General features: G+C 37.8%; 1 protein-coding gene across 1 annotated transcript in view; it reads left to right on the top strand.

The window, feature by feature from the left end:
- The window catches only part of LOC110027265 (mechanosensitive ion channel protein 3, chloroplastic-like), a 63,668-nt gene extending 37,972 nt beyond the window's left edge, over positions 1 to 25,696 (top strand). Inside the window, 3 exon segments of the mRNA XM_020728614.1 lie at positions 24,235 to 24,291; positions 25,230 to 25,337; positions 25,340 to 25,696. Coding sequence (XP_020584273.1) covers positions 24,235 to 24,291; positions 25,230 to 25,337; positions 25,340 to 25,399 — 225 coding nt within the window. The 3' untranslated portion in view covers positions 25,400 to 25,696.
- The last annotated feature ends 1,401 nt before the right edge of the window (positions 25,697 to 27,097 follow it).

Below are 27,097 nucleotides of genomic sequence, written 5' to 3'. Positions count from 1 at the left end.
GCATGTGCTATTTGTAGTTTCAATAAGCAAGCTATTTTTGTAGTGCATTTTTCATTCAGGGAATCAATGGCATTCTAAATTAATCTTTGTTCTGTCTTAAAACTTCTAGTCCAATGAAACTGGAAATTGCAACATCAAATTTTATATTTAGCCAAATAAGAGAGGTCTACCCAAAATATACCCCTGCCCAAGCAAATACACATGCGCCGTTTCATCCACAAATTCGGTACAATATCCTCTCACCCTTCTATTTTTCCTGCCAATTAGGAGCACCATCCTCCCTTTTTTTCTGGCTTATTATAAAATGTGCCTTTCATCTTTGCATCTTTTTTACTTCTATGTAAGTCTCGTCATGTAACCTTTGTCATTTTTAACCTAGACCGACGTGAAATTCTTCAATATAAAGTCATAAATAACAAAATGAGCTATTGCAGCACGGGAGCTTATTATTGTTGATTATTTTGTGCACCCAACCATAAAAAAGTTTCATTTGTTAAGAAGTTTTTTTTTATATGTAATCATGTTTATAGAGCGGTTTTTTGTAGCCTGACATTTATAAGTTTCTTTAGCAAATGCATTCAATTAGCTTTTGGCGGTGTTTTTTCTTAATAAATAAATTTAAAAAAAACTGCACAAAGCAAAGAGTAGAGAAAATTATCCTCAATTACCTATTCAATGTATGTATCTTAAATAGCAATAATTTTCAGGAATGAGAAAAAAACACTTAATAACTTGCAAACGTGGAAAATCAAGGCTTTTTCATTATAGAAGAAAAGAAAAATTCTTTTACAAATATTACAAAGGCTGCCTAGGACCAATTAACACAGAGTACTAGTTATTCATGATTATTTTCTCTCTATGATAAGGTGGTGGAATTTGAAATGCAAAAAATATGTTCATATTTAAAGATAGTTTGCAAATTGATTTCTTTTGTTGAGCCAAATTTGATGCAGAATAATGTTGTTGGTTTCATTAAGAAGTTTGTTTTAGAAATTTTAGAAGAGTTTAAAAATAGTTATAACCTTGATTAGGAGATTTGGTAGTGGTGTGATGATATACAAAATGTTATTAAGGAAAATCTTTGTGGTACCGGAGTTCATCCAAATCATTATAGAAAAATAAATATTGTTACTAGAAACAACTAAGTTGTTACAATAAACATGTTAGAAAGGGAAATTACAACAAAAATGACACGAACTTACACTAGGGCTCGACTTATGGGTGGTGGAGGTCGGCTAGGTGGTTGGGGAGCAATGATAGATGGCTGAAATGCGGTTGTAGGTGGTTGGGACAGCCAAAGGAGGGCTTGGAATCGCGCAGGCAGCAAAGCGAAATGCTGGGAAAGCAAGGGCAGCAGAGGAGGTGGTGAGGGAGCAGCGAGGCGCAGCAGGAAAAGGCTGGAACAACCACGGGACAACAGGAAAATAATAGGTTTATTGTTTTTTGGATGACGACAACGAATGGGAGGCTGTCTTGGATGAGCGCCGCGAGCAAGAAGAGCTGGAATGAGAAGACTGTGGTGAAAAACAACAAAAGTTGCTGTCCTGGGGGCGGCTGCAGTAGGGAAGGATGACATGGAGCGTCTGGGTGTGATGAGGGAAGGATAAATCACCACCTGGAAACCAAGATACAACCGAAACATCACTTGGAACCCGTGGATACAACCCTTGAAGGGGAAAAAAAAACACCAACGGCTGTCTCGATACAAAAAACACTTAAAACTGACTTTCAAATCCTAATATAACACATATATAGAAATTGACTATAAAGGAATTAAATATAATATGAAATAAAGCATAAGAAAGTAATACGTGATTATTTCGGTACCTTCTACGATCTCATTTTTCGTGGTATTGTAGGAGCTACAGATATATTTTTTTTTTCTGGTAAGCTCCCGCGTTAATTTTTTGAGATTTAGGAAGCTTCGAGTTCATTCGTTGAAGCTTCTAATTCCTTGTAGCACAGAGTCAAGTCTGCCATGTTGAAGGTTGCAAAGATATTGTAATCATCCAGTAGGTTAATCATGTTAGTGTTGTCATTCCACAACACACCTTGATGGAATAAATATGCATTCTCTTTTGGCACATCATGATTTGGAGTTGCATATAGATGTATGTTCATGCAATGTTAACTCTCGAGTCATGAAGTCTGAAACCATCTATGTGGTTAATAAATCAATATGTGAGGAGAAAGCAACCCTTGGGTGAAATCTGTGACATGTTGCACCACTCTCACTAACAACCACTCAGGAGAGACCTCTTCTCCACTGATAGGACCTGGATCCCATTGAAGAATTTCCTTTCCCATTAAGCTCCTAATAAACATATTTCAATGATGGGGGTTCATCCCTTCTATCTCGACATCTGATGGTGGGTGCACTGCTAAATTGAATCTAACATCTATATATTCTTCCCGACGTGACACAAAAGGCCCTTTTTCTGTCGTACTAGACCTCTCTCCGTAGGGACAATTTAGGAAGGAGTCTATATATCTGAATGGTATGGATTTCTTTTATCTTTGGTTGTCATCCTTTGGTGTCAGTTCTTTATGCTCAGGACTGCCTGGGAAGCTCACCATGACATTTGTTGGAATCTCTCCCACGGGCTCAGTTGGAACTATGTGCATCTTTTCCTCCTCAACTGAAAGCTGGTCCTCCCCTTTTGTGTCATCACCGTCTTCAGTATCTACTGTGTCATTACCCATTATTTCAAGAATGTTGCCCAGTGAAACTGATCACCCCACCTGGCTGTGCAATTTGATTCAACATGCCCAAATCCGTGGCACTTGCAACACTTCCTGGCTAAGACAAATTATGGATGCGGATTGGTTTCACCTGTTCTCTATTTCAGCTCAACTTTCGTTCTAATGGGATCAACTTGGATGTTCTCTTGGGTGCCAGCTGGTTGTAAGACCCGAGGTTGAGCACCGCCTGTAAGATGCGATTGCCGCTCAGTGATATGGTCTCTCCACTTCTAAGCTAGAGTGTGAACCTTATGTTTATGGTAAGCTTGTAGGAGCTGGCATTTTATCTGTTGCTTCTTTTTCATGTTCTCCTGTTCTCCCCTTCGACTCTCCAGATCACGGTCGAGGGTAATCTCCCTTTAGGTTTCATCCTCAATGTCCGCAAGCTTCTGCTCAAATCGGTGGATCACTTGTTTCTTTTCCCGGGTAGTCTCGGGCATGCTTTTCCTTGGTGGCATGGCATCGCTAGGGGTTAGAGTTGAGAGGTGAAAGGGGCATTAGACTAATTGAAGGTGTAGAAAATTTAATTTGGGGTTTTTTATTTTAAAAATTAGCAAAAGGAAATTAGGGCTAGGTCAAAATTTGGCTATGGTTTGGTAGGTGGTAGGAAAAACAATTTTTTGGAGTTGGCTTGGAATTTTTTGGAGTTGGCTTGGAATTTTTTGGAGTTGGCTTGTGTTGGGGCGGATGCTACGAAAATCTAGAATAGGACTAGGGTTATGCTAGCTCTGATACCAAATAATACCAGTTGTAACCCAAACTACATTAGAAAAACATATATTGTTACCGAAAATAAATAGGCGGTTACAGTCAAGACACTAGAAAAGGAAATTACTACAAATACGAAACGAATGTTAGGGCTCGACACATGGGTGGTGGAGGTCAGCTAGGTGGCTAGGGAGCAAATGTAGATGGCTGAAATAGGGTTGTTGGTAGTTGAGACAGCCAGAGGGGCTAGAATTGCGTTGGCAGCGAGGCGGAATGCTGGGTCAGCAAGGGCAACAGGTGAGGTGGTGAGCGGAGCGGCGAGGCGCGGTAAGAAAGGCTGGAACAGCCAGGGGACAATAGGAAAACAATAAATTTACTGTTTTCTGGGTGATGATAGCGAAGTGGCATAGCTGGAGGGCTGCAGCGCAGCAAGGGGCAGGTCTTCGGGACGAGGGCTACAAGCAAGAAGGGCTGCAATGGGAGGCCTGCAGTGAAAAAAACAGCAAAAGCTGTTTTCCTGGGGGTAGCTGCTGTCCTGGAAGGACAATGCAGAGCTGCGAGATGCGATGGGAGAATGATAAATCACTATGTGGAAATCAAAATACAATCGAAGCACAATTTGGAACCCAAGGAAACAGCTCTCGAAGGGAAGAAGGATGTCTGCTGCTGTCCCGATACAAAACACACAGAAACTTGATTCCCAAATCCTAACACAACACATATATAAGAAATGACTACAAAGGAATTAGGGATATTATGAAATAAAGCATAAGAAAGGAAAATGAGGATATTTCGGCACCTTGAGCAAAATAATTTTCCGTGGTACTGTAGCAGCTACAGTATATTTTTGCGGTAAGCCAACGCCGCGCCCTACTTTCTGTTTCTAAAGGTTAGAAAAAATTGAATATTCCTAATGGTTATATTGGTTATTCCAGCATTAATCTGATATTTGATGGAATGATAATCTACAAACACACTCTCGATCTTCATTTAGTTTCTACTTGAACTTGAGTGTACTCTTGGCACTTGCCTTGGAAATCAGTCTAATCCTCTCAAGCAGCTATCTGATTTTTGGAATGCCTCTCGTTAGCACATTAGAAGACCTTTTCAAAAGCATCCTTAATTGAGACTTTTAAGCCACATTGCATGAAGCTGAATTCACCCAAGTTTCAAAAGTTAAGAATATTTCCAATATATGAATTTGTTGTGCAATCATTGTCACTTGAAGGGCCTTCTTTTTATATGGACTCTGGAGACAATCTTCAGCAGCTTCAATCTTTGGATCTTTTTTCTTTTGTGTTATAAACCAACCTTTGAAATAACTCTGCTCTATTAAGGCTTCTGATATCTCTTTACATGGTGATCGATGATTTGCTGTGGTGAAGAGATGAGATGCTAGAAAGGTAGGGATTACATAATTTTATCCGTTGCTAGTGGAATCTTCAGAAGAAAGAAAGGTAGGGATTACATAATTTTATCCGTTGCTAGTGGAATCTTCAGAAGAAGATTACAACTCTGTAAAGGACTAAATATGAGGAATATGAAGCATAATAGAGCATTCTAGAAAGGTAGGGAAATAATCTTTGTATTCATATTCCATTTTCATTTATAACAAACAGTATATATGGAGGAGTTTGAGTGTCTCTCAGTTACAATAAATCTTAGGTGATTACAGATCAACGACTGAGATCAACTAGTGCATAACCTGTGATATGTTGTACCCCATACCATATTCACTGAATCGAGCTGAAAATATTTAGACTTGGATCTAGACTTGGGTCATTGTGATTGAGGATGTCAGGAGAAGGAGATGGTTCAAGAGGTAAATGATTGGAGTATCTGCGGAACAGAGATCCTGAGGTTATGAAGGTCTTGATCTGGATCATATAGCGAGCTACGTCTTCACGGGTGCCACTACCTCAGCACGTGCGCCGACGTAGGTGAAGTTAAATCTCCCTCCTGTGGATCTAAAACTTGACTGATCGACCACATATTTAAGATGGTCACGTTGGATCGAGGCTGCTCTAGTAGGGAAGATACTAGAGGGATATCTGACAGGAGTCCAAGTTGAGCCAGAGGGTAATAGTGCTGAGGACTATGAGTGGAGGACCACACACACTTTACTTCACACCTGCCTTCTCAACTCGATGGTTTCATCAATTGCTTCATCAGTAGATGACATTAAAAAAGCGAGGGACATCAAAGCAAAGATGAAAAAGATTTGTTGGAACAGAGAACCACATGAGAGTGTTGCAGGTTCAACATGAGATAGAAGCAGTGGTACAAGTTGATAGATCGTTTCAAGAATACGCCATAGATTTGGAGCGGTTGTGGGAAGATCTTGTTCACTTCTCAGCCATGTTGAGTTGTGGTAATCCAGAGTGCAAGAAAGGGGATATCCTTAAACAAATGAAGACTATGCAGTTTTTGTCCTATCTGAATTTGGCCTTTGATCAGAGATCAATCCTCCTAGCTCAGGCGACTTTCCTTTCACTGGATGAGGCCATTGCTGCAATAATACAGGAGAAGAGTCGCATGAAACTATACTCTTAGCTGAGTGGACTTTTGGGTGCGCGATCAACTTTGGTTGTCTTGAGCTCAGGTATGATAACCATAGAGAGACACACAAGTGCTACAACTGTGGTGAAGTTGGGCATCTGAGCAAGACCTATTCTAGGCCACCTAAGGAAAGAGAAACGTGGACATGGACAAGGTGGAGGTCGTGGTGATCTAAAAGGTGGAAAAGGGGGCTACCGAGCAAGTTTGATAGTAGCAGAGGAGGGAGAAACGTTTTGTATTTACCAATGAGGATCATGAGCGTCTAGAGCTGTTGAAGAGGAAACAAAAAGCAATAGGAGATGGGGCTGAGGATGCTTCCTACCAATCATCATCAAAGGGTAACATTATCACTTATGCTCACTCTAACAAAGATACTTGTAATACACATGCTCTTACCTCTATTTCCATCATGAGATCATAGGAGTGGATAGTAGATTCCGGCAAATCTCAACATGTGACATGTGCTGCTAGATTGTTTCTTCCTATAATAGCCTAGTAGTACCTTGACTGTTGATGGTACAACACAGTCTGTAGTTGGTAAGGGTACAGTGAGCGATACATATTATATTACTGTCTAATATTTTGCATTCTTCTTTTTCAGTAAACCGTTTATCAATTAGTGTAATTATTCCCCAACTAAAATGTGTTGTATCTTTTGATATTTCTAAGATAGTCTTCTAAGAGAAAGAGAGGTTCAGACACTTGAGACTGGAACATGGCATAGTGAACTTTAGTACTTGGATCGGGAGGGGGTGGACTTAGCTTTGACATCCATGGTAAAGAGTGATGGAGTAGGAGAATTTGGGAGGAGTGTAGATGATGTGTTGTTGCTTCATCACACACGCATGTGACATTCTTGTTTTAGTTTTTTGAGCTGGTTGTGTTCTTTGAATGAAAAGATAAATAAACAATTTTTTTTTTGTGATGCTTGTGAGTTTGACAAGCTTACTAGGAGCTCTTATATTAGTTATAAGAATAGGAGTTCTAGTGTTTTTGATTTGATCCATTCTAATATTTGAGGGCCCTATTTTTCAAGTTCTATGAATGGTTATTGATATTTTGTAACTTTTATTGAGAAAAACAATCAATAAAAGTTACAAAATATCAATAACCATTCATAGAACTTGAAAAATAGGGCCCTCAAATATTAGAATGGATCAAATATTACTTAGTTATATTTGATGAAAAGTAAGAGTGTTGTGTTTGTTTGCTTTAACTACTTCGATAAGGCAATCCAGACTCAATATGGTGCAATCGTAAAGATATTGAGATCTAATAGTGGGACCGAGTGTACCAACAAAACATTAAGGGAATAATTGTCAGCCGAAGGGATGTAACATCAAGCCACATATCCATACGCACCGACACAAAAAATAGAGCAGCAAAGAGAAATAATAAACTTCTTCTAGAGGTTGCCCAACTTATGATGACCGCAATGAATGTCCCAAAACACTTATGGGGGCAAGCAGTTTTGATAGCTGCTAAATTGATCAATAAGATGTTGTCGAGGGTGTTGGATTGGAAGTCTCATTGTCAGCTGTTAAAAGGAGATAATAACGAGATTCTCCTATTAAAGGTGTTTGGATGTGTATGTTTTGTGAATGATAACAAATCATCAGTAAGAAAGTTGGATTCCAGAACTGTGAAATGTGTATTTATAGGTTGTTCTGCTACCTAAAAGGAGTATGTCTGTTGGAGCCCGATAAAGAATAGACTCTTTGTAAGCATGAATGTGTCATTTAGAGAATTTAAACTGTACTCCACCCAAAAGGTGACCTCACCATTTGATGACTCATCAGATACCAGAGATATGAGGCAAGTCGGGATGAGTAGTAATCATGAGAGAGTGGTGCGTGTGAGGCAATGTTTTATCTATTGATGTGGGATGAATTTGTCGAGGAATTGAAAAATGAGTATGGCTAACCCAGATGTGGTGGGATTCAGGCTAACAGTAATCTAAGGGTTTATACACTGAGAATGAAGTAAAATTAGGGAATGATGCTTGTAGTGCCACTTGTATCAGCTAGACCCTTGTTCAGGTCTTCCACGACTATTGAGACATCTGCACCATCCATCTCCGACTCAGAACTCCTATGTGATATGATTCTTCCTCTTTCTTCTCCTAACCCCCCAACTTTATGGAGGACCTCTCGCAACAGTGCGAGACATCCTCCCGATTGTTTTAAGTCGAGCATGAATTTACTAACTTTGTTTAATATTCTAACATATCACATTTACATGGAGCATTTACTGCATATTTGGACACTGTCTCTAGATCCAAGTGTTGACAGGTTGTTAAAAAGGATCTGAAGTAGAAAGCGACTATATGCATGAAGAGCTTAGGGTTCTTGATAAAAATCGAACTTGGAAGATAGTGTCAGTACCAGCGGGGAAAAAAACAGTTGAGTGCAAGTGGACTTTCACAGTAAAGTAAATTTTAGAAGGGAAGGTGGAGCGGTACTAAGCATGTGTGGTGTCGGAAGGGTACAGTTGGACATATGACATTGACTATGATGAAACATTTGCATTAGTAGAAAAGATGAGCATTGTGAAGACATTGGCTTCTCTTGCAGTGAATGGTGGGTGATTGTTACAACAACTCAATATAAAAAATGTATATCTTCATGGTGAGTTCCTGCATGAGGTTTGTATGGAGATACCACCAGGATTCGGTACAGTCCAAATAGTGGCCAAGGTTCAGAAGTCACTATATGGCTTGAAATTGTCTACTAGAGCCTAGTTTGATTAGTTTAGAAAGACTATGATGGACATAAGATATCAACAAATCAATGCAAGCCATATGATTTTATTTCGAAAACATGATGGCCACACCACTATATTTATTGTGTATGTTGATGGAATCATTATCACTGTTGATGATGAGACGCAGATTGTCCAACTAAAGGTAATATTGAACAATGAATTTGAGGCAAAAGATCTTGGATTGCTCAGATACTTCCTTGGGATTGAAGTGGCTTGTGTACTTAAGGGGATGGTCTTGTCCCAGAGAAAGTATGTGTTGGATCTCCTCACGAAACAGACATGCTAGGATGCAAACCTTCAATCTCTCTAATTGACCAGAAGGTCAATTGAGTGCAAAGGCAAGAGAATCGTTTTATCGTGAGAGGTACCAGAGATTAGCGACTCGTCTGATCTATTTGTGTCACACTGGATCCAACATCTCTTTTGCAATATGCGTGGTGAGCCGCTACATGCATGATTCAAGGAAAGGCTATATGGATGTTGCGTATCAGATTCTGAGGTACCTGAGGAGTGCACCAAGTAAGAGTTTGATCTTTAGAAAAAATGGGCATGTAAACATTAAGAACTTTTGTGCGTTGACAGAGTGAGTTGTGCAAATGACAAAAGATCCACTTCAGGATGTTGTATGTATGTAGGGGGCAACTTGGTCTCTGGGAAGAGCAAGAAATATTTTGTAGTAGTGAGGTCAACGACAGAAGCATGGTACAGGGCCATGACCTTGGGAATTATCGAGATGATGTGGTTGAGAGCTTTGTTGGTCAAGCTCAAGGTGGACCAAGGAACTCAAATAAAGTTGTGGTATGACAATAAGGCAAAAAATCAGCATTGCCAACAACTCGGTGCAACGCGATAGAACTAAACATGTGGATATTGATAGATTATTCATCAAGGAAAAGCTGAATAACGATCTATTGAAGCTAAGTCATGTAGTCACTGGAGAGCAAGTAACTGACTGCCTCACCAAAGAACTTAGTTCATTCAATATGTCTAGTTTATGTGACAAGATCAGTGGTTATGTCTTCAAGATTTCAAATTTTAAGTTTCCAAGGATGAATATAATAAAATCAAAAGGAAAGAGCTCAAAATATGAACAATTATTTTCTGGAGTCAAATAAGGTAGCGGATGCCACAGATCCGAGGGGGATCCCCAGTGACTTCCCACCTATCCTAATATTAGGCTTTAATTTTCAAGAGATGTTATTTGATGTTTCCTCTTGTCAATTTTATTATTTAAGACTTACGTTTGCACGATACCCAATCGTGTTAATGGCCTAGGAAGATAGAACGATTTACATCATACCGAACGAAGACCTCAGAATTCTAAATAGAATTAGGACTTATAATGCACAATAGAGTGGTGCAGAGGCCTAAAACGGAAGTGAGGATTTATGTCGCATTAAGTGGACTACCTCGAAGTCCTATGAGTTTTTTATTTATTCTATGAAAATTCCAATTGAAGATCGTCCTCCGCTTCGCTGTTGTGGTCTCAATCATCGCCCTCCGTCCGCTCGCTTCCTTGTTCTGCTTTCTGGAAAGGATACTCCAAGCTCCTTAACATATCGGTCATAGGTTCAGGATTTTTGTGTGTATAAATATACAGTTGTTTGATCAGTGACTCGCCATAGGGTGCCTCATAAACCGGGTGTCCTACTGTCCTCTATCCTAAAGGCCCCTGTAAGTCTGTAGAAGTAACATAAATAATAAAAAAAACATGCTACAAAGCGCAGTAAACAATAAACAGTGACGTCGCAAGCATGAACTATATGTATGTGCACTAAAGTGTGGTAAGTAAAGAAAGGCAGTACAATGTGCAGTACAGACAATAGAATACAGTAAATATAAACTAAACCTATACCTGACGGGTTTGTTGCTCCTGTAAATGGGGTTGGTGTTGCAGGTGAAAGTAAACGAGTTTAGTGGAAAATTTAACAGGTGGCAAACATGTGTTTATATAAATAGGAATAAATAACAAAAACATCACCTGAAAATCTCAAGGAAAGCCACAAATGACCCACAGTAACTCGAAGAAAACCATTGAAAATACAAGGAAAACCTAAAGAAAATTACGAGTGATCTACAAAGACTCCAATAAAACCGTAGGAAACGTACAAAAAATCTGAGGAAAAAAAGAAAACCGTAAGCATTCGGGTCGGGTAGGCTCAGATTTAGTTATTTTCGGGGGACTTCGAAAACAACCATCAGTCATTCGTATGTATAGAGTCTGACATTCAATTAGAAATTTACAACAATACAATCTTATGAGGGCAATCCTTAGCCCGGTACAGGTAATTGACAAGTGGACAATCGGATTGTATTACTTAAAGTTTATATTTTGGCATGCATATAGGCTTCATGTGTATAAGAAAAATGTATATCTATTTTAGTAGTCAAAATATTTTGTAAATATCGCATCTGTTCTTATCATTGTACTTTAAAAATTTAATTGTCCACAAGTCGATCCACAAGTCGATCACAGATCACATTGTCGGGCTAGGACCGCCAGCAGTCTAAAAAGGTAATGGTCCTTGCTAGTCTAGTGTCGATGAATAATATTGTCATCCTACATTTTTATCGGGTTCATGGGATGGGTTCCGATGTCGTAGGATGTGATATTATTTTGCTCTATCACCTGATGCATTTGTCATCACGACCTTTTAACCAAAAAAAAATCGTTCAACTTACGACCTTGCTTGATGGTTCTTATATATAGCCACATCTATATATGCGCGCTTATGCTTCAGTCATAAGCACCTAAAACCAAACCAAGAAGCAAGGAAAAAGAACCAAAAAGAAATAAATGAAAAAAATGAAGAGGACTAACCCACCTTTAAAACTAGTATAAGGAAGAAGCCAAAACGGTAGGATTAGCCTCAAATATTCACCCAATAGAACATCTCAAATAAATAACAAAATGAGCACACTTATCAATTGCTAACTCTTTTCCAAAATGTCGATGTAACAAATCCAAAAGAAATGTATCGAAATGTTCCAATTGCTAGCCAAAAACATTTCTAAAAGACACATTTTAAAAGATTCCAAGTTGCTCCCAATTCAATCCAAACCTTCTCAAAAGCCGCACTTCGAAAGGGGCCCAAATTGCAACTAAACTCTCCCAACAAATATCAAAAAGGCCTTGCATTGCAGTAAATTCAGCCCAAAGAACTGGGCATTGAAACTTCTTCCTAACATCAAGCAAATCGGCTCTCAAATAAGATACTCAATTTCCCAAACCACGAGAATTAAAACATTTAAACCCACCCTAAGGTCAGCAAATTAGGGGTAAAGGCAGATAAGAGGAACACCAATCTCAACATAAAAGAACCCAACAAACTGATTTCGAGTGGGGACAACAAAGCAACAACCCACACCAACACAGTGAGCCCAAACTGCAGATTTCAGGTAGGAGTAGTAAAAGCACCACCAAAAACGACACAAGGAGGCCACAATAAAGACCTTGAATTGATCCAACAGGGAAAACAATGTAAATTAACACAGAGAAGCTCCAGCAAAGCTCTCGAATAGGGCCAGCAAGAAAAACACCCAAACTAACACAAGGAAGCTTCAACAAGGCTCTCAAATAGAGCTAGCAACAGAGAAAAAACACAATAAAACTCCAAAAGCTCCAAAGCAAAAAGTTACCATCTGCATATGTTTCAAATGCGGAGGGGGGGGGGGGGGGGGGGGGAGACCCCCGCGTGGTACAGTACAAGGGTAATTTTAGTATGCCAAAACTTTTTTTGTAAAACTGGAGCCAGGGAGTCTACAAAACCAGACCAGCTCCATAAAAACGAAGCCACTAGCTCCATAAGGCTGAACCGAATGAGCTCATAAAGCTGAGGCTACAAAATTTCACAAAATTGAACTGAACCAGCTCATAAAACCGAGGCTACAAAACTCCATAAAATTGAACTAAACCAACTCGAAATCTCACAGCCAAATGAGTCCCAAAAACATTGCAACATGCAACCCAAGAGTCATCAAACAGACCCAGATAATGCAGTCTGCGAGTAAAGATAGCAAGGAACGAATCAACAAAGTAAACACCAAGTTATAGGGCTAAAACAGCATTTGGACTTCACATAAACTAAAGGTGGATGGCATAAATGTACATGTGTAATAAGAGTAAAAGAAAGAGATCTTCACATGCATAATATTTGAAGAATTGCCATTTATAAGTCTAACACACTTAGCTAAGCAAAAGGAATGAAATAATTTAATCAGGCTCAACAGAATTGCTAAAGGCCCGACCATCCATAGCAATTGATAGTAATTTCAAAAGGAGATTCTAGGTAAGGCAACCAAGCTTATAGATATTTTTGAAGTAAAATCTCGCTTAAGGCTTTTTATTTCCCCGTGCCTATTCGGCCTCTGTCGAGCTGAAAGAAGAGCAGAAAGGAGAGAAATTACCTTGCTCGATCACATAACTCCCAAACACCAAGCCCTCAAGCACCAAGTCTTAGCCGAGCAGAGATTTCTGCAAAACCTCCCCTAGACTCAAAATTTTTGTCACCCCTTACCTGACCTCCCCCCATGGGGTTTTATACCCGAAGAAGAAGAAGAACGGGAGGGAGAGGAAGAGGGAGCGTACTCATTTCATCGATGGATGACGGGGCATCGCAGAGCCTAACTAATTAAAGGAAACAAGCACATAAGGTTCAGGTAACCGCAAACATGCCGCAAAGGGAAGCTACGAAGTGAATCGACATATGGTCGCGTAGTTCAAAGGGGATGGATGCTTCGGACGCAGAGGAAGAAGAAGCTTCGTGCAGAGCAAACAGGGAGTCACCTCGACATGGCGTCGAGGGAATGCTAGGGCACAGGCGATCGAACCGCGGAAGCTTAAGCCCCGACGTGCGCTGGTGTTTAGGCTAAGTAGGGTTAGTGGTTTTATATTATATATGTATATGTATGTATATATATATATATATATATATCTGATTTTCTGTGTCATTTGTGTTTGTCGGGGATTATAGTGATGCATATGTCCTTCCTAGCTAAAATCGAGGGTTTTGGACGCGTTGGAGCAGTCAATTTTGTCGTCTGGGGTCATCCGGACAATCTCGCCAACGATCGAGCCGAAAACACGTCAAATTCAAATTTTCTTAAAATTTCATACTGTGATCTATTGTTCTAACAATTGATTCAAGCTTGGTCAATCGTGAAGCTTTCTACAGGTGCAGATAATGTGAATTTCGATATTTATGTGCATCGAGCACGTGAATATTGGTATTCGCACATCGTGAGAGTGCACTGAAGTCACGATGGGTTTCCTAAGGCTTTAGATCCTATGGGTACTCGACTTGAGTTTCGTTACGTTGGTTTTAATCGACTCAACCAAATGTTAAGAATTTATAACCTTCTATATGAAACTGCAATGAGTCAAGAAGTGGCTTGAATTTCTAGTTGGTGCGGGTGCTTGACTAGTCCTCTAAAAAAGTCCAACAGGAAGTTTTAAGTCCATACCGGCTCTAAAAGGAAGAAGAGATCTCACCAAAAATGAGGTCAACATATAATACCCTATTCAAGCCCATGTTATGAATGTACAATTTAGATTTTGAGCAATTCTTTCTTTTCAGGGGCGTCACAGGTTAGTGGAGTAAAGGTGTTGGTAGAAATGACATTAATGAATGATGTACTTGATAATCTCAGTGGTGGCAGAGGCAAGTGCCTTGTATTCCCTTCTGTGGAGGAGAGCCATTGTTTGTTTCTTGGCTCTCCATGTTATAAGGTTGTCGCTGAGAAAGTAAAATATTCTATTGTGGAATTAAGATCGGTGGTCTTTTGCCTATTCTGAATTTATAAAAGCTTGGAGGGTGAATGTGATGCAATTGAATGGAAGCGTAGACTAAACATGCCTTTTATGTACGCAACGAGCATTTGCAAAGTTGATAGTGCTGATTTGAGGGGTTTTGCTTAAATTGGCAGAGGCATTTGGTAGCAAAGGCAGGATCTGGTCTTGTGAATTGGGATGATAATATATTGAAGAGAACCAGTGAGTTGCCTGGGAGAAGGGTTCATATGCACTTTATAATGCAGTCTCACAAAGAGGAAGTGGGATAATTGTTGGTTTACAATCCTGCATGAGAACTTTAATGAGGATTTGTTTGGCATATGTTGTTTGATGAAGATGTATGTTAAATGGGGTCTGATTAAATTGTAATCCAGGAAAATGAGACAGTGGTTCGATATCTTTAAGCTGAAAGGTGTGTTGCAGATTTCAGAGAAGAGTTCACATTGTGGCAATGTTATTTCCCTTCATTGTTTAAAAAGGCATGTGTAGAACTGAGACACAATAAAGCCTCCTTGTCACCAGTGAAGCTTGTGCCTTCCATGTTCGAGGCGTACGCCTCAAGTTTTTATGCCTCAAGACGTTTGAGGCAGCTCTTCAATCAAGTTATGCAAAAAAAAGGCATAATATTATTAATATATTAATATTTGATATAATGTCTCGAAAAGGTTAGAAGATAATTTAATTTTGATTATTTGATAATTTTATTAATTTATTCTTTTGTTTTAAATTATATTGGATTTTAAATAAATTGATAGTAAGAAGAAAATTATTGTTAATGAAGAACATTTTACACTTATAAATGTGGCGGAATTAGTTGATAATAAATATAATAATTTTTTTAAGATATTGAAAGCAAGCATGAGTCCATTGTGATTTTTGAACCTCATGAATATTTAAATTTTATATGAAAGTCTACCTTGATTCATATTTCAAACTTCTATTTTATATTAATATTTATGATTACGATTTGTGATTTATATTTTACTAATAATAAATTAAATCAATATACTCATGTTTTATATCATATTTATGAATTATTTTTAATTTTATGAGTTTTTTTAGGCTTATGCCAACCTTGTAAGGCAAAACATCTCGATTCTCGATTTCGCCTTTTAAAACTTTGATTCTTATGAAAAGATTGTCATCAACATTTATAAAAAGGCATACTAGTACCTGATTTTTTTAGCAGAAGAGTGATGAGGGATCAATTAGACTTATGTAAAGTAGTTATTGGAGGTGACCATTGAATATGTAGAAACACTGACGGGGGGCTTGTTGTAGATCATATATGGCCGTTTTGAAGAGACAAACATGATTTAGGGAATTGAGAATCAACAAAGCTTTGAGGTTGTTTCATGTAAACAATCTCAATTAGAGTACTATGTATAAGGTTGTTAAAGAAGTTAAGTTGACAAATGAGCCATTTACAAGTCATAGCTATGATAAGGAGAATGTAGACCGTAAGAAATTGTCACAGGACTGAATGTCTCCATCTGATGAAGGTTTTTTTCTTACTTGAGGTCCTAAGCAACAAGATGCGCCTTATGTCGAGCTACATTTTCATTGCTATTGTAAAGGGAAGCAATTTTTTTCTTATTCCTCATTCAAACCATATGTTACATATTTATGTACACTCTCATCTCTTTAGATTAAGAATATCTCTAATATAGAAGAGATCTTGTAATTATATCTCCTCTAATTAGATTTTCCTAATATTTTGCTTTCTAATATACAATCTTTAGATTTATTATTTTCGATAACATTCTCTCTCAAGCTGGAGCATAGATATTTATCATGCTCATTTGTTACAAATATAAGTAACCCTAGCTCCAGTAAGGGCCTTTGTGACGATGTCCCCTAGTTTTCCCCAGTCTTTGCATGAACTGTAGTGATCAAGTTTTGTTGAATTTTTTCACAAACAAAATTACAATCTATCTCAATGTGCTTAGTTCGTTCATGAAAGATAAGGTTTATGGCAATATAAATTGCAGCTTGGTTATCACATCACAAATTTGTTGGAATTGATCTAAAAACCCATTTCAGTCAATAATTAAGAGATTCATATCAATTAACTTGCAACTTGTGTTGTTGCTCGATACTTAGACAGAGGAATTCGATTTGCAGGGAAGAATATTTTGGATGATCAAGAGAATGACTCGGGTTATTATTGATTTGAACTTGATTGGATGCCTGATGAGCCCTTCTTAGAAAAATAATGTCTGATGGGACCGCTGATAAGGTCTCGTATGTTAATGGCTCAGGCTCATGCACCTAGACGACAACTACATTTGTCGTTGATGGATAGCTTGGCAAATGCCTGACAATTGGCGTATTCGATCTTTCAATTCCATCACCAACTTCATCATTCCTTGAGAACTAACTGTGGCTTGCGAAAATATGGTTTAGAAGTTGGGATTGGCTAATTTGGAGACAAAGAAGCTCGTGGCTTAAATGCCAATTTAGGCTGTAAGTTTGTGAAATCGCAGCTGGAGAACTCGCGCCTTATTCACTAAACCACTTTGCCTATAGATCACAAACCAAAAGTTTGAAGATGAAAGTTACTGATTTATTGGAGGCGTTGAAAGCTCAATTGCTGGCGACTGAGGCTGATGTGGCCATGATTCAAGAATTAAGGCGAGAGAATGTTGAATTAAAGAAATCCTTAGAGGGGAAGAAAACCACTATAGAATTTATTAGTGAGCTAACTGAGATACCTGAATATGACTTAGAATTTATGTTGTTTCATAACTTAGAAAAAGAATGTGAATCATTGTTTGAAGCTTTTAATAGAGAATGAACTTTTATCTCCTTTAAATAATTTGGTCAAATTCATGGAGCCCAGCTTTCAAACTCTTTCGAAGGACAAGAATGTCCTCTTTAAATTTGTGTATACATGTATATTTTTTATTAGAGATGTATTAATCTTTTGAATTCTTTTGTAGTAATTTTGTCACAAATTTTTTTGTGCATTTCAGTTATTCATTTTTTATTAGCTCTAACATGGAAGCGACGGCCTTTTTGTTCCTTATTCGGAGTTGATAAAATGTCGACATTGTTTAGTCATTTGGCTTGAGTCTTATTATGCACGTGAGCTTGGCAATTTTGTTTTCAAGGTAAGGCATCGCCTTAGGCGGGTCTAACCTCACACGAGACGTATTAAGCGGATCTTGTCACTCTCATCATAAGGGGCTCACTTGCCTTAGGGATGGTTCTCATGCTAATCAGTTGTCTTTGCACAGAGGGGGGAAACCTATCTCATAGGGATTGCCCAGTGTCCAAAGAACTTGCTTTTAAACCTCATGGTTTCTGGCTGCTCAAGCGTTGAGGTTTTCATTTTGCCATGTTGTCAGTCTTGGAAAGGCTCTAGCGAGCATTTATGCTAGACAATAATATGAATAATATCTCCTGGTTGTGGATCGACCCTAGCATCATCTACGGGACTGGGTGTGAGTAGCTCTTTTTGGAGTTGACTTGTCAAGGTGGTCGTGTTGCATTTTAATATAGAAAAAACCTACATTAATAAGGATGAAAAGTTTTGTGATTTTCTATTTTTGATGCGAAAATCAAGATTATTAGTTGTTGCGTCTGTGAATTATGTTATTTGGGGCTTATAAGAAGAGACTATCTTTGTATTCTGCATGACATGCTAAACAATAGGTCAGAAATGTTTCTCTAGATAGAGAGAGTTGTATGATTTTGGAAGGGGCTTTCATATACGATAAAGTTGGGCAGAATGATCTTTCTGTGCAGCAGCTTTGAGCTTCTTGCTCGTTGACATCTGAAGGAGGGGACTTCTCGTTCATTGAATACGAACACCAGTGTGTTCAGGTTTATCTGTGGGAGAGCCTCTTCTCAGATGTCGGGAGAGCATATTTCCCCTCATATGGAATATTTGGGATCTCTCATTTCTGGTGGTAAGCTTTTTTGATGTCTTGGTCCTGTTTGATGAGTTTCATAAATGATGGTTGATCACTCATACATTAGCTCTTAGCAGGATCACCTTTCCTCTTTTCCTCTCATTCAATCCTTCTAATAATGAAGAAGGAGGAGAGTTCCAACCTTGTACTGTAGTTAAAGCACAATGAGGGTGTTGACCTTTTTCTATATTTCAGGATTGGAGAGCGGATATATTCTCATGAAGAGATGATAAGGGATTGTACCTTTGTATCTTATTCCTCAATTGAGAGATGCTCTGATTTGCTGCACCTTTACTCTGTTGTTGTTCTTACTGACTACTTATGATTGCGAATTCATTTATTGTCTCTTAAGTTTTCTCTCAGAAGACTCTAGTTTCCCAAGTGTAAACTGTTGATTCCTTCAATCGTGTTGACAACTCATAACTTATATGTTTCCACATGATATGTTTCTTTTACGTTTCTGGGACTTATTGGTTTTCCTATAAGTTTTGCCCCCTTAAGGGCTTATAGTTATTTCAACAAGGCTTCTCGTTGTCTGAGCACCTCCAGAACGGTTGGTTAGTACCTCGTGTGAAAAGCATATTGGGCCCTACAAGAGTCATGAATGGATTATTGCTTTCGATCTCATTCTTTGATACATCTTTTGTTACTTCGGTACGCTTTCGTTCACAGCATGCGCATTAGCTGGCTTGATAGGTCATGGGCTAGACATATTCTCAGAATGTGATGGGTTATTGTTTCAACCTGAAAAGGTGAACCTGATCGGTCTTATCGCAATAAAAGCTTATTATTTTGTTTATTTTAGATGCGCCTTTTCAGAATTTGTGCCCTTTCGACTTCTCTGTCAATTACTGTTTGTTTTTTTATTATAAACAGACAAGGGCTTTCTGAGAAGAAACTCATCTTTGAACAAATTTATCAGTATAGTTTTTAGACATGAAAAAGTTCTGATGGGAACCCTCCAATGATGGTGGAGGAATTAGTTTTAGAAGAGTGAAAATAATGGATCTTTCGATCCCATCGTCCCGACTTCGTTCTTCTTGTTCATTAAACTCTAAAGTAGGAATTTTTTTGCTTGTTGACTCCAAAAAAGAATTTGTTCGGGTTCAAAGGCGAAGAATTATTCTTATCACATATTTGAGTGAGGCTCTTTAATTGACAAAGAGTCTCTTTCAGCATGCCACTAGTTTTTGCCAGTTCTAGTAGTCTTTGCAGGCATATTAGTCAAAGACTTTTCGTGGGTTTGGTTCATCTGTAGCTCAAGTTCATGGGGCAGACGAATTGATGGCGAGGAAGTTCTCGATTCTTTCATGTTCTTCTAGTTGGTAGCTTTTCGTGAAGATTTTTGAACGAGCTTCTATTATTGGAGGACATGTAAGAGTTCTCTGAAATCTTGGAAGAGTTAGAAATGCGTACTTTGTACTTTACTTTTCACTTTGAGAAATTTACAAGGAATGATTACATAGTGTACCAAAATTGATGATGGATGAGTTGACGCTACTCCTAGTTTGTATTATGTTTCATCCCTTTTTTTTCTCTGAATCATTTTTAGATACGCTCTTGCCGTATTTTTATTTATTTTTGATAATTTATCGCTCGTTCAATACTGATATGCATTTTTTTCAGAGTGAGAATAAATTTATTCATGAAGTATTGTCGCAAAAAATTAATAAAGGATAAAAGTGATTACTTCGTTGTGACGCATCAAATATCTTTTAAGAAGAAAAAAGTCACTTGCCGGTTAAGACTATCCTTTAACTCGAGAAGTTCCATGACCCTTCTGCAGGTCTTACGTTTTTGTGGGCTTTTAGCTACTACTACAAGGTTGCTAAGGATCCCCGTTCTTCTCGAGATAGTAGTCATTATTCTTATATTAGCATCATCCTATCCAATTGTTAGGAGTTTTAGGAGTTGTCTATAACTCTTTCCATTGATCAACATAGTGTTCTTAACTATTAAACTTATTTAGTTTAGCTTGAAATACTTATCTTATGAATGAGTGCTATAATGATATTTTGTTTTATAAAAAATTTTCAAATAATCTCTGCTCCATGTTATGGGAACTTTCTTGCTTTAACGGGTGATGAGTTTGTAGGCTCCGGGCTCGACTTGCTCTTTTATTATGTAAGGCCCAGACCACGTTGGCTCGAGCTTTTTCAGAGCCCAATTGTGGGTTGTGGCATCTACCTTCTTCAATACCAGGTCTCCTGGTTTGAATCGTCGTTCTTTGATTTTTGAGTTATAATACTTTGTCATTTTACTCTTGGCTAAACACATCGTATTCAAAAGGAATGATTGTTCAATACCATGGGAATGGGCGAAAGGGGTTTGGCCAGTAGAGGTCGAAAACGTTGTGTGAAGTGCTAATAAAATTGATGAAAGCACTTCAGCCCACTCACCTTTAGCTCCTAGCTTCTTATTGAGTAGATTTAGAATAAGCTTGTTTGCTACCTTTATCTGACAATTACTCTTGCAATGATGGATGAAAGTAAACTTCAATCATATCTCTTAGTTATTACATATTTCTTTCATTTTTTTTTGTTGACAAATTGGGTGTCAATTTCGGTGACAATGATCATGAACATGTCATGTCTGCAAATCATATCAGTTTATACGAAAATGCGAACGACATTGATCGTAATTTTGGCCATGGGTTTAGCCTCAATTCATTTGGAGAAATAGTCAATCATGTCGATGATATATTTTTTCCCTTCTGTTGGGGAAGAGGTCCCAGAAGATACATTCCCCATACTGCAAAAGGCAAGGGACCGTTTTTCAATTGCAATTTATGTGATGGTTGAAGTTGTGTCAAGGCAAGGCGAAATTCTGACAGTGTTTACTTTTTTTAGAGAATTCTTCGACATCCTTTTGGAGAGTAGGACAGAAATATCCTTGATGATTCTGTTAGCTAAAGTTTTTCTGTCGAAATGGCTTTCGCATTCTTTGGAGTTGACATCATGTAGAATCTTTTCATTCTCATCTTCCCTAACACATTTCAGAGAAGTGGAAGCAACATACCTTCGGAATAGTTCTCCGACACAGATCAAATAATTTGTTGCTTTGATCTTAAGCCTTCGAACATCTTTAACATTTTTCAGAGTTATGTTTGTCGATAGATATTGCATTGTGGTTGATCCAGCTATCAGCCGACTTTGTATGCAGGTTTGCGATTTCAACTTCTTCAATGGTAGGTCGATCCGCGAACACAGACCATCGACTGCCAATGTCTTCTCCTTTAGATAATAGGTCGTTGGATTGTTTTTTTTTTTTTTTTAGCTTGTTATATTTTTTTTGGGAGAGCTTAGCTGGATATATTTGATTTGGAAGTGCTCGAGTTGGTTGATCACTCATTTTAAACAGTTCATTGATTTGGTTGATCACAAGCTGAGTATCAGTTCCGACAAGAAGATATGCTATTGAGATTCCTAGTTAGAACCTTAAAATAGCAAAAAGTGCCTCGTCTTTCGCTTGATTGGGTAACATCAAAATCGAGCTGGGTTGAGTGACTTAGGATGTATCCGAAAGTACCACATAATCATACTTGTCACTTTTTGTGACTTCCCTGAGACTCTGTCTACATAAAGTGTCTGGAGTCTGTCCTTTCCATGTCAACCCTTTCATTGGTTAGCCCTTTAGAGAAATCAACCATAAACGATTTGGGACTTGATTGCTTTCCTGGGTGTGTATAACATATCAAACTCACTCAGATCCTTGGGCTTCGACAATCGAGGCCTAGTGCGTGAATTGTATTGTTCGACGAAGATGTGGCAATTTGCGACCTCCAGTAGTTTTGCCAACGTCTTTGGCTTCTGCAAGCTAAGCGCATATCAAAACGGTCATTCTTGGAGTTCTTGGGTCAAAGCTATGTAAGTGACGACGAGTTCAAAATCCTGGACATCCAGCATTTCTCGTTTGAAGACAGTGTTGAAGACTCTGAGGTTCCCAATGGGTTCCTGACGGATCTTCAAGAGCACTTGAGAGTTCTCTGGTGGCTTTTGCATGCCAACAAACTAGGCCTCAAACATTTGTTTTAACTCTCTGAAGAAGGTGATAACTCATACCAACAGGTTGTTGAACCAATGTAGAGCTGATTCCTTTAGCATCATGAAGAATAAATGACATTTCAAAACGTCGTTTAACCAGAGTAGACACACAATTGACTCAAATGAAGCGAGGTTGTTAGTGGGATCAAATTTTCTTCTTTAAGATTCCAAAGAAGAAATTTTAAACTTCCTCAGGTGCCTTGGGTTTTGCAATATTCCTTAAAAATGCACTCCCCTCTAACCTCTCCTTCCTCTCCTGGCATCGTCATCTTAGTAGTTGGGAGAGAGTATTCTTCTTCTTCTTCCTTCAGCCGAGGCTACAACATATCCCTCTTTTAAATGATTGAGATCTTCCAAACGTAACTTTAATCGTTCGAAGATTGGGCCAAGATTTCTTGGTCCGACTCTGGTAAATTTCCCCTAGCTAGTTCTAGCCTTGGTGGCTCCAGTCTCACTGGCTCTTGCCTTGGTGGATTTTGCTTGCGAGCCAATTATCCTGACGGTCCAATGCATGTTCTCTATTTAGCTCGAGTACGAGATTTGGATGCTTGTCTTAACTTTTGCACAACATTCATCATCTACTCTTTCAGCTCCTTGATCTATTGAAGCGCAAATTTCCTGGTGAAATCTATCGTTTTTCTTAATCTTGCTCTAGGTGAACAGGTTCTTCTTGTAGATTTTTTGTATGAACTCCACGTTTATCGCATCTTTCTGAATATTGAATTATTTTGAGACGCAAGCCCTTGTATTGTTCGTGAGTACATACAACCCAGTAAAGCTCTTGTATTGTTGAGAGAAAATGAGTGTGTGTGTGTGTGAGAGAGAGAGAGAGAGAGAGAGATGAATACGAGTTATGAGAGAAATCTTTGGGAATGTATTGAGTTCTTATCTCCGATGAGCCGAAAATGTCTGACACATTAGAGTTTTCCTGAATTATAAGATTTTAGAGAGAAAGAGAAGGAGAAAGAGGTAGGAATTCCCCTAGGGAAAAAAATCTTTTCTTGACATCTTTTGACTTCTCATTATGCACAAGAGAGAAAAGTAATTCAATAATAATAGGATACGTTTTTTACTATGCGGTGTTGTGGGTGTCAGACAACACCCAGTCCCTGGTGTCTAGATGAAAATACCTAGCTATAAATTTTGGGCAGTGTTTTTAATGATGGAGTGATAGATGTCTTTACCAGTCATGATGGTCTTCTCTGGTAGTTGCCCTCACACAAGTGGGCTAGATCGTCCTCTCGAGAGGAATGTATACAACCATTTTGACAGATGAACTTGAATCAACCACTTTAGCTCGTGGGCTTGATTCAACCATTTCAGTGGGTTGGCTCGATTTTGTTAATTTCGGTAGGTGGACTCAATTCAGCCAACTTCTTGTTCAAGAAAAAAAGTAAAACAAAATTGTATAACCGAATGTGCGTATACAAATAGGTCATATTTATTTCTTGAAATAAATTTATAACTAATCTAAGTATTCATCCCATAATCCCCAGTCATCAATTTTGTGTAGTTTTTTACATATTTCACTGCAGACATTGGATTTAGCGTTCCTAGCTTACTTTTATGTCTGGGCCATCTTCTTTATCATTTTCATGTCCGCATTTTGCAGTTAGGAGATAATGGATTTAAGCTTTATGCTTTAATTCTAAAAAAATACTCGGGCTGCTGTCTGTTCTCTAATCTCAATGTTCTTGCTCAATATTTGCAGATTCTTGTGTCATGTTTTGTAAAGACTTCACGTTTTGAAGAGTACCTCCGTGTCAAGGTAACATAATTGATTTATTGTGTGCTGAAATGGGCAAAAGCCAAATCCAGAAATTTCTACCTCTCTGTTTTCTTTCCACCACGTTGTTCTTTAACGTAATCATTTGAACAATCATAACCTGCCATATACAAAGTTCTTAGTTATTTTGATGACATATGCATTTTGACTGCCGAGACACCACTCTAAGCTGTTCATATTATCAACAACTGCAATTTTGAAAATTATCACATATGCATTTATGATGATGAAGAAAATTATCACTACATTTGTTCCTTTTTTTCTATTAATTGCTGATTGTAGTTTTTCTTGCGGCGTTTACATACAAAGCACACAAGTCTTATATATTTACATATTTAATTCCTTAATTTTTATATTTACATATACATTGCCCAAATCCTTAACTTCGCATCAAAAATATTATTATTACTAATTTAAAAAAAGTAAAATACACATTTTCTTGCATAGTCTTATGACATCAAAGTGTTATAAAATTTTAGGTGTTAGAGATATGTAAATTGATAAGAATTGTGTAGTATGTATGTAAATTTCTCCCTTTTCTAATAACTATTAGCTAGCACTTCGTTAACCTCCCTCGTTAGGATAGTTGATAGTGTTCACAACAAATAAATATTTAACCCATCTTTAGACTGGAAGGCTCCACCTCCCCACCTTTCCAACTCCGTCGCTACCGGGTTTGGGTTACGATGGGGTTGATTCCATGTTTCGAAACTCAATTTCGATTTCATCTCAAAAGTTTAATTTCAATTTTTTTGTATGGCTTTGCTGGTTTCGACCTGAGTTATAACACAGATGAAGCCTACTATAAGCTCAACCATAAAATTACATTGATATCTAAAGTTTAATTTTACTCATATATTCAATCAATCAACATAGTCCGACCACAATAACTTGTTTCTTCCCGTTGGAAATCCAAACAGGAAGAGGTATTGCAGGATCTACTCAGAGTCGTAAGTCATCACCGAGCCCGCCTCGCAACTCCAGTTCGCACATTTCAAAACATATACGGCGATGCCGTGCCATCGTCGTCGACAACATACCCCTTGCGGAGACCATCTTCACTCGCCCCGGTGCCCCCAACCTCATTTAACAGCACGACTGCTTGGCGGGGTGAAAGATAAGAACACTGAAGTGATTGATAAAGAGAGATAGTGGAACTTTTTGGATTTTAGCACAGTGATTGGAAAAAATATTACATGAGGATGGTGTTATTGTTAGTATTGTTATGTTATTTTGATAAAATAACACATAATACTATTAATAACACTTAAATACTATCATCCGCATATAAAATTATATTAGGACTCCTGATGTAATATTTTCTAGTGTGATTGATGGCCCGAGTTATTTTCAGGGGTTGGTGAAATTGGTGCATTGTAGACTAGACCGTGGCTTGTTTCAATTATTATTATTATTATTATTATTATTTTATATATATCTTTGACCTGTATATAACTTCCTTTTAACTCTGATCAATGAATTTAGTTAATTTCTTCGAGTAGAAATGATTTATCCATCCCGGAAATGGTGTAGTTTGGTAAAGGTAATGTTAGACGGTACTATATGGAAGACTTCCAGATTAATTTGATCAACGGGTGTTGTAAGCCTCGTTGACCCCCTCTCTCTATGTATGTAATGACCCCCTCTCTGTATGTATGTGTGTACCGTGGTCTGTTAGTAGAGCAGCCTCTCTAAAGGTCGTAAGTCCCATCGAGCCATGAGTTTGAATCTCCTCGTGTGTAAGGTGTGGTACTCGAATATTTAGCATGCATAAAGATGGTTGGAGACCATCTAAATCGCCTCATGCCATTCCTTTATTTTTATATTAATTTTGTGGTATAAAATAAAATAAAAGGAAGGATATCGGCAATAAGTTCCACCAAATCAATTAATGAAATATCTAACATATCTGTGCTAAAATCTTCATCTTATATGCAGATATAAAATGGTGGATATTTTACTTGCCACATACGATACGTTGAATGCATTCAAAATAGGGATAATCACATTCGCAGCACTTCAATCTTGGTTATGTATGTAACTGACCCAAACTAGATGTAATTGCATGGATAGCCCTTAAAATATTATTATTTATAAAACTAGCACTCAAGTAATTAACATGGTAATACTTTTTTGTGTTATGTGTGTAATTGACGCTTGAAAATATTGCATGATATTAAATTTTTATACACTATGTTGAGATGTAATGTTGGAAGCTAATATGTATTTGTTGACATATTTTCATATAATATCTCTCAACAATTTTAGATTTAAATATAAATACTAATATTTTAATTAAAACTTACTAGATTTTCAATCTTTTTTAACTAGCAAACTCATTATTTATACATGCTTTCTATCAACGCTCAAAAATGCAACATTTAAGGGAGAGGCAATAAACCATCTCAACATTATTTCACATGATAAGTGGCCATTCATTGTTCTTTGATGTTCTTTACTTTTGACATTTATATCATATAAATTTTTCATATTACATCAAAAATATCATTATTATAACTTTTTAAAAAAAAATGAAATACAATTCTCATGCATAAATAAGTTGAGCTGAACGTGAAAACTGCAATTTAGGTTTTAAATACATAAATACATATGAATTAAGTGACATTTATGCAAAATCTTTCACAAAGAAATTTTGAATGTGTGGATGTGTCTGGGCCGGATGTCCGCAAACAATACGCATGCAATTGATTCAATTTGCGAATGTGTGGATGTGTCTGGGCCGTTATCCGGACGTCCGCAAACAATACGCATGCAATTGATTCAATTT

Source organism: Phalaenopsis equestris, unplaced genomic scaffold (assembly GCF_001263595.1).
Source record: "Phalaenopsis equestris unplaced genomic scaffold, ASM126359v1 Scaffold000421, whole genome shotgun sequence".
NCBI classification, from domain to species: domain Eukaryota; kingdom Viridiplantae; phylum Streptophyta; class Magnoliopsida; order Asparagales; family Orchidaceae; genus Phalaenopsis; species Phalaenopsis equestris.
The sequence above is the reverse complement of the archived record's forward strand: the minus strand, read 5'-3'. Positions and strand labels throughout refer to the sequence as shown.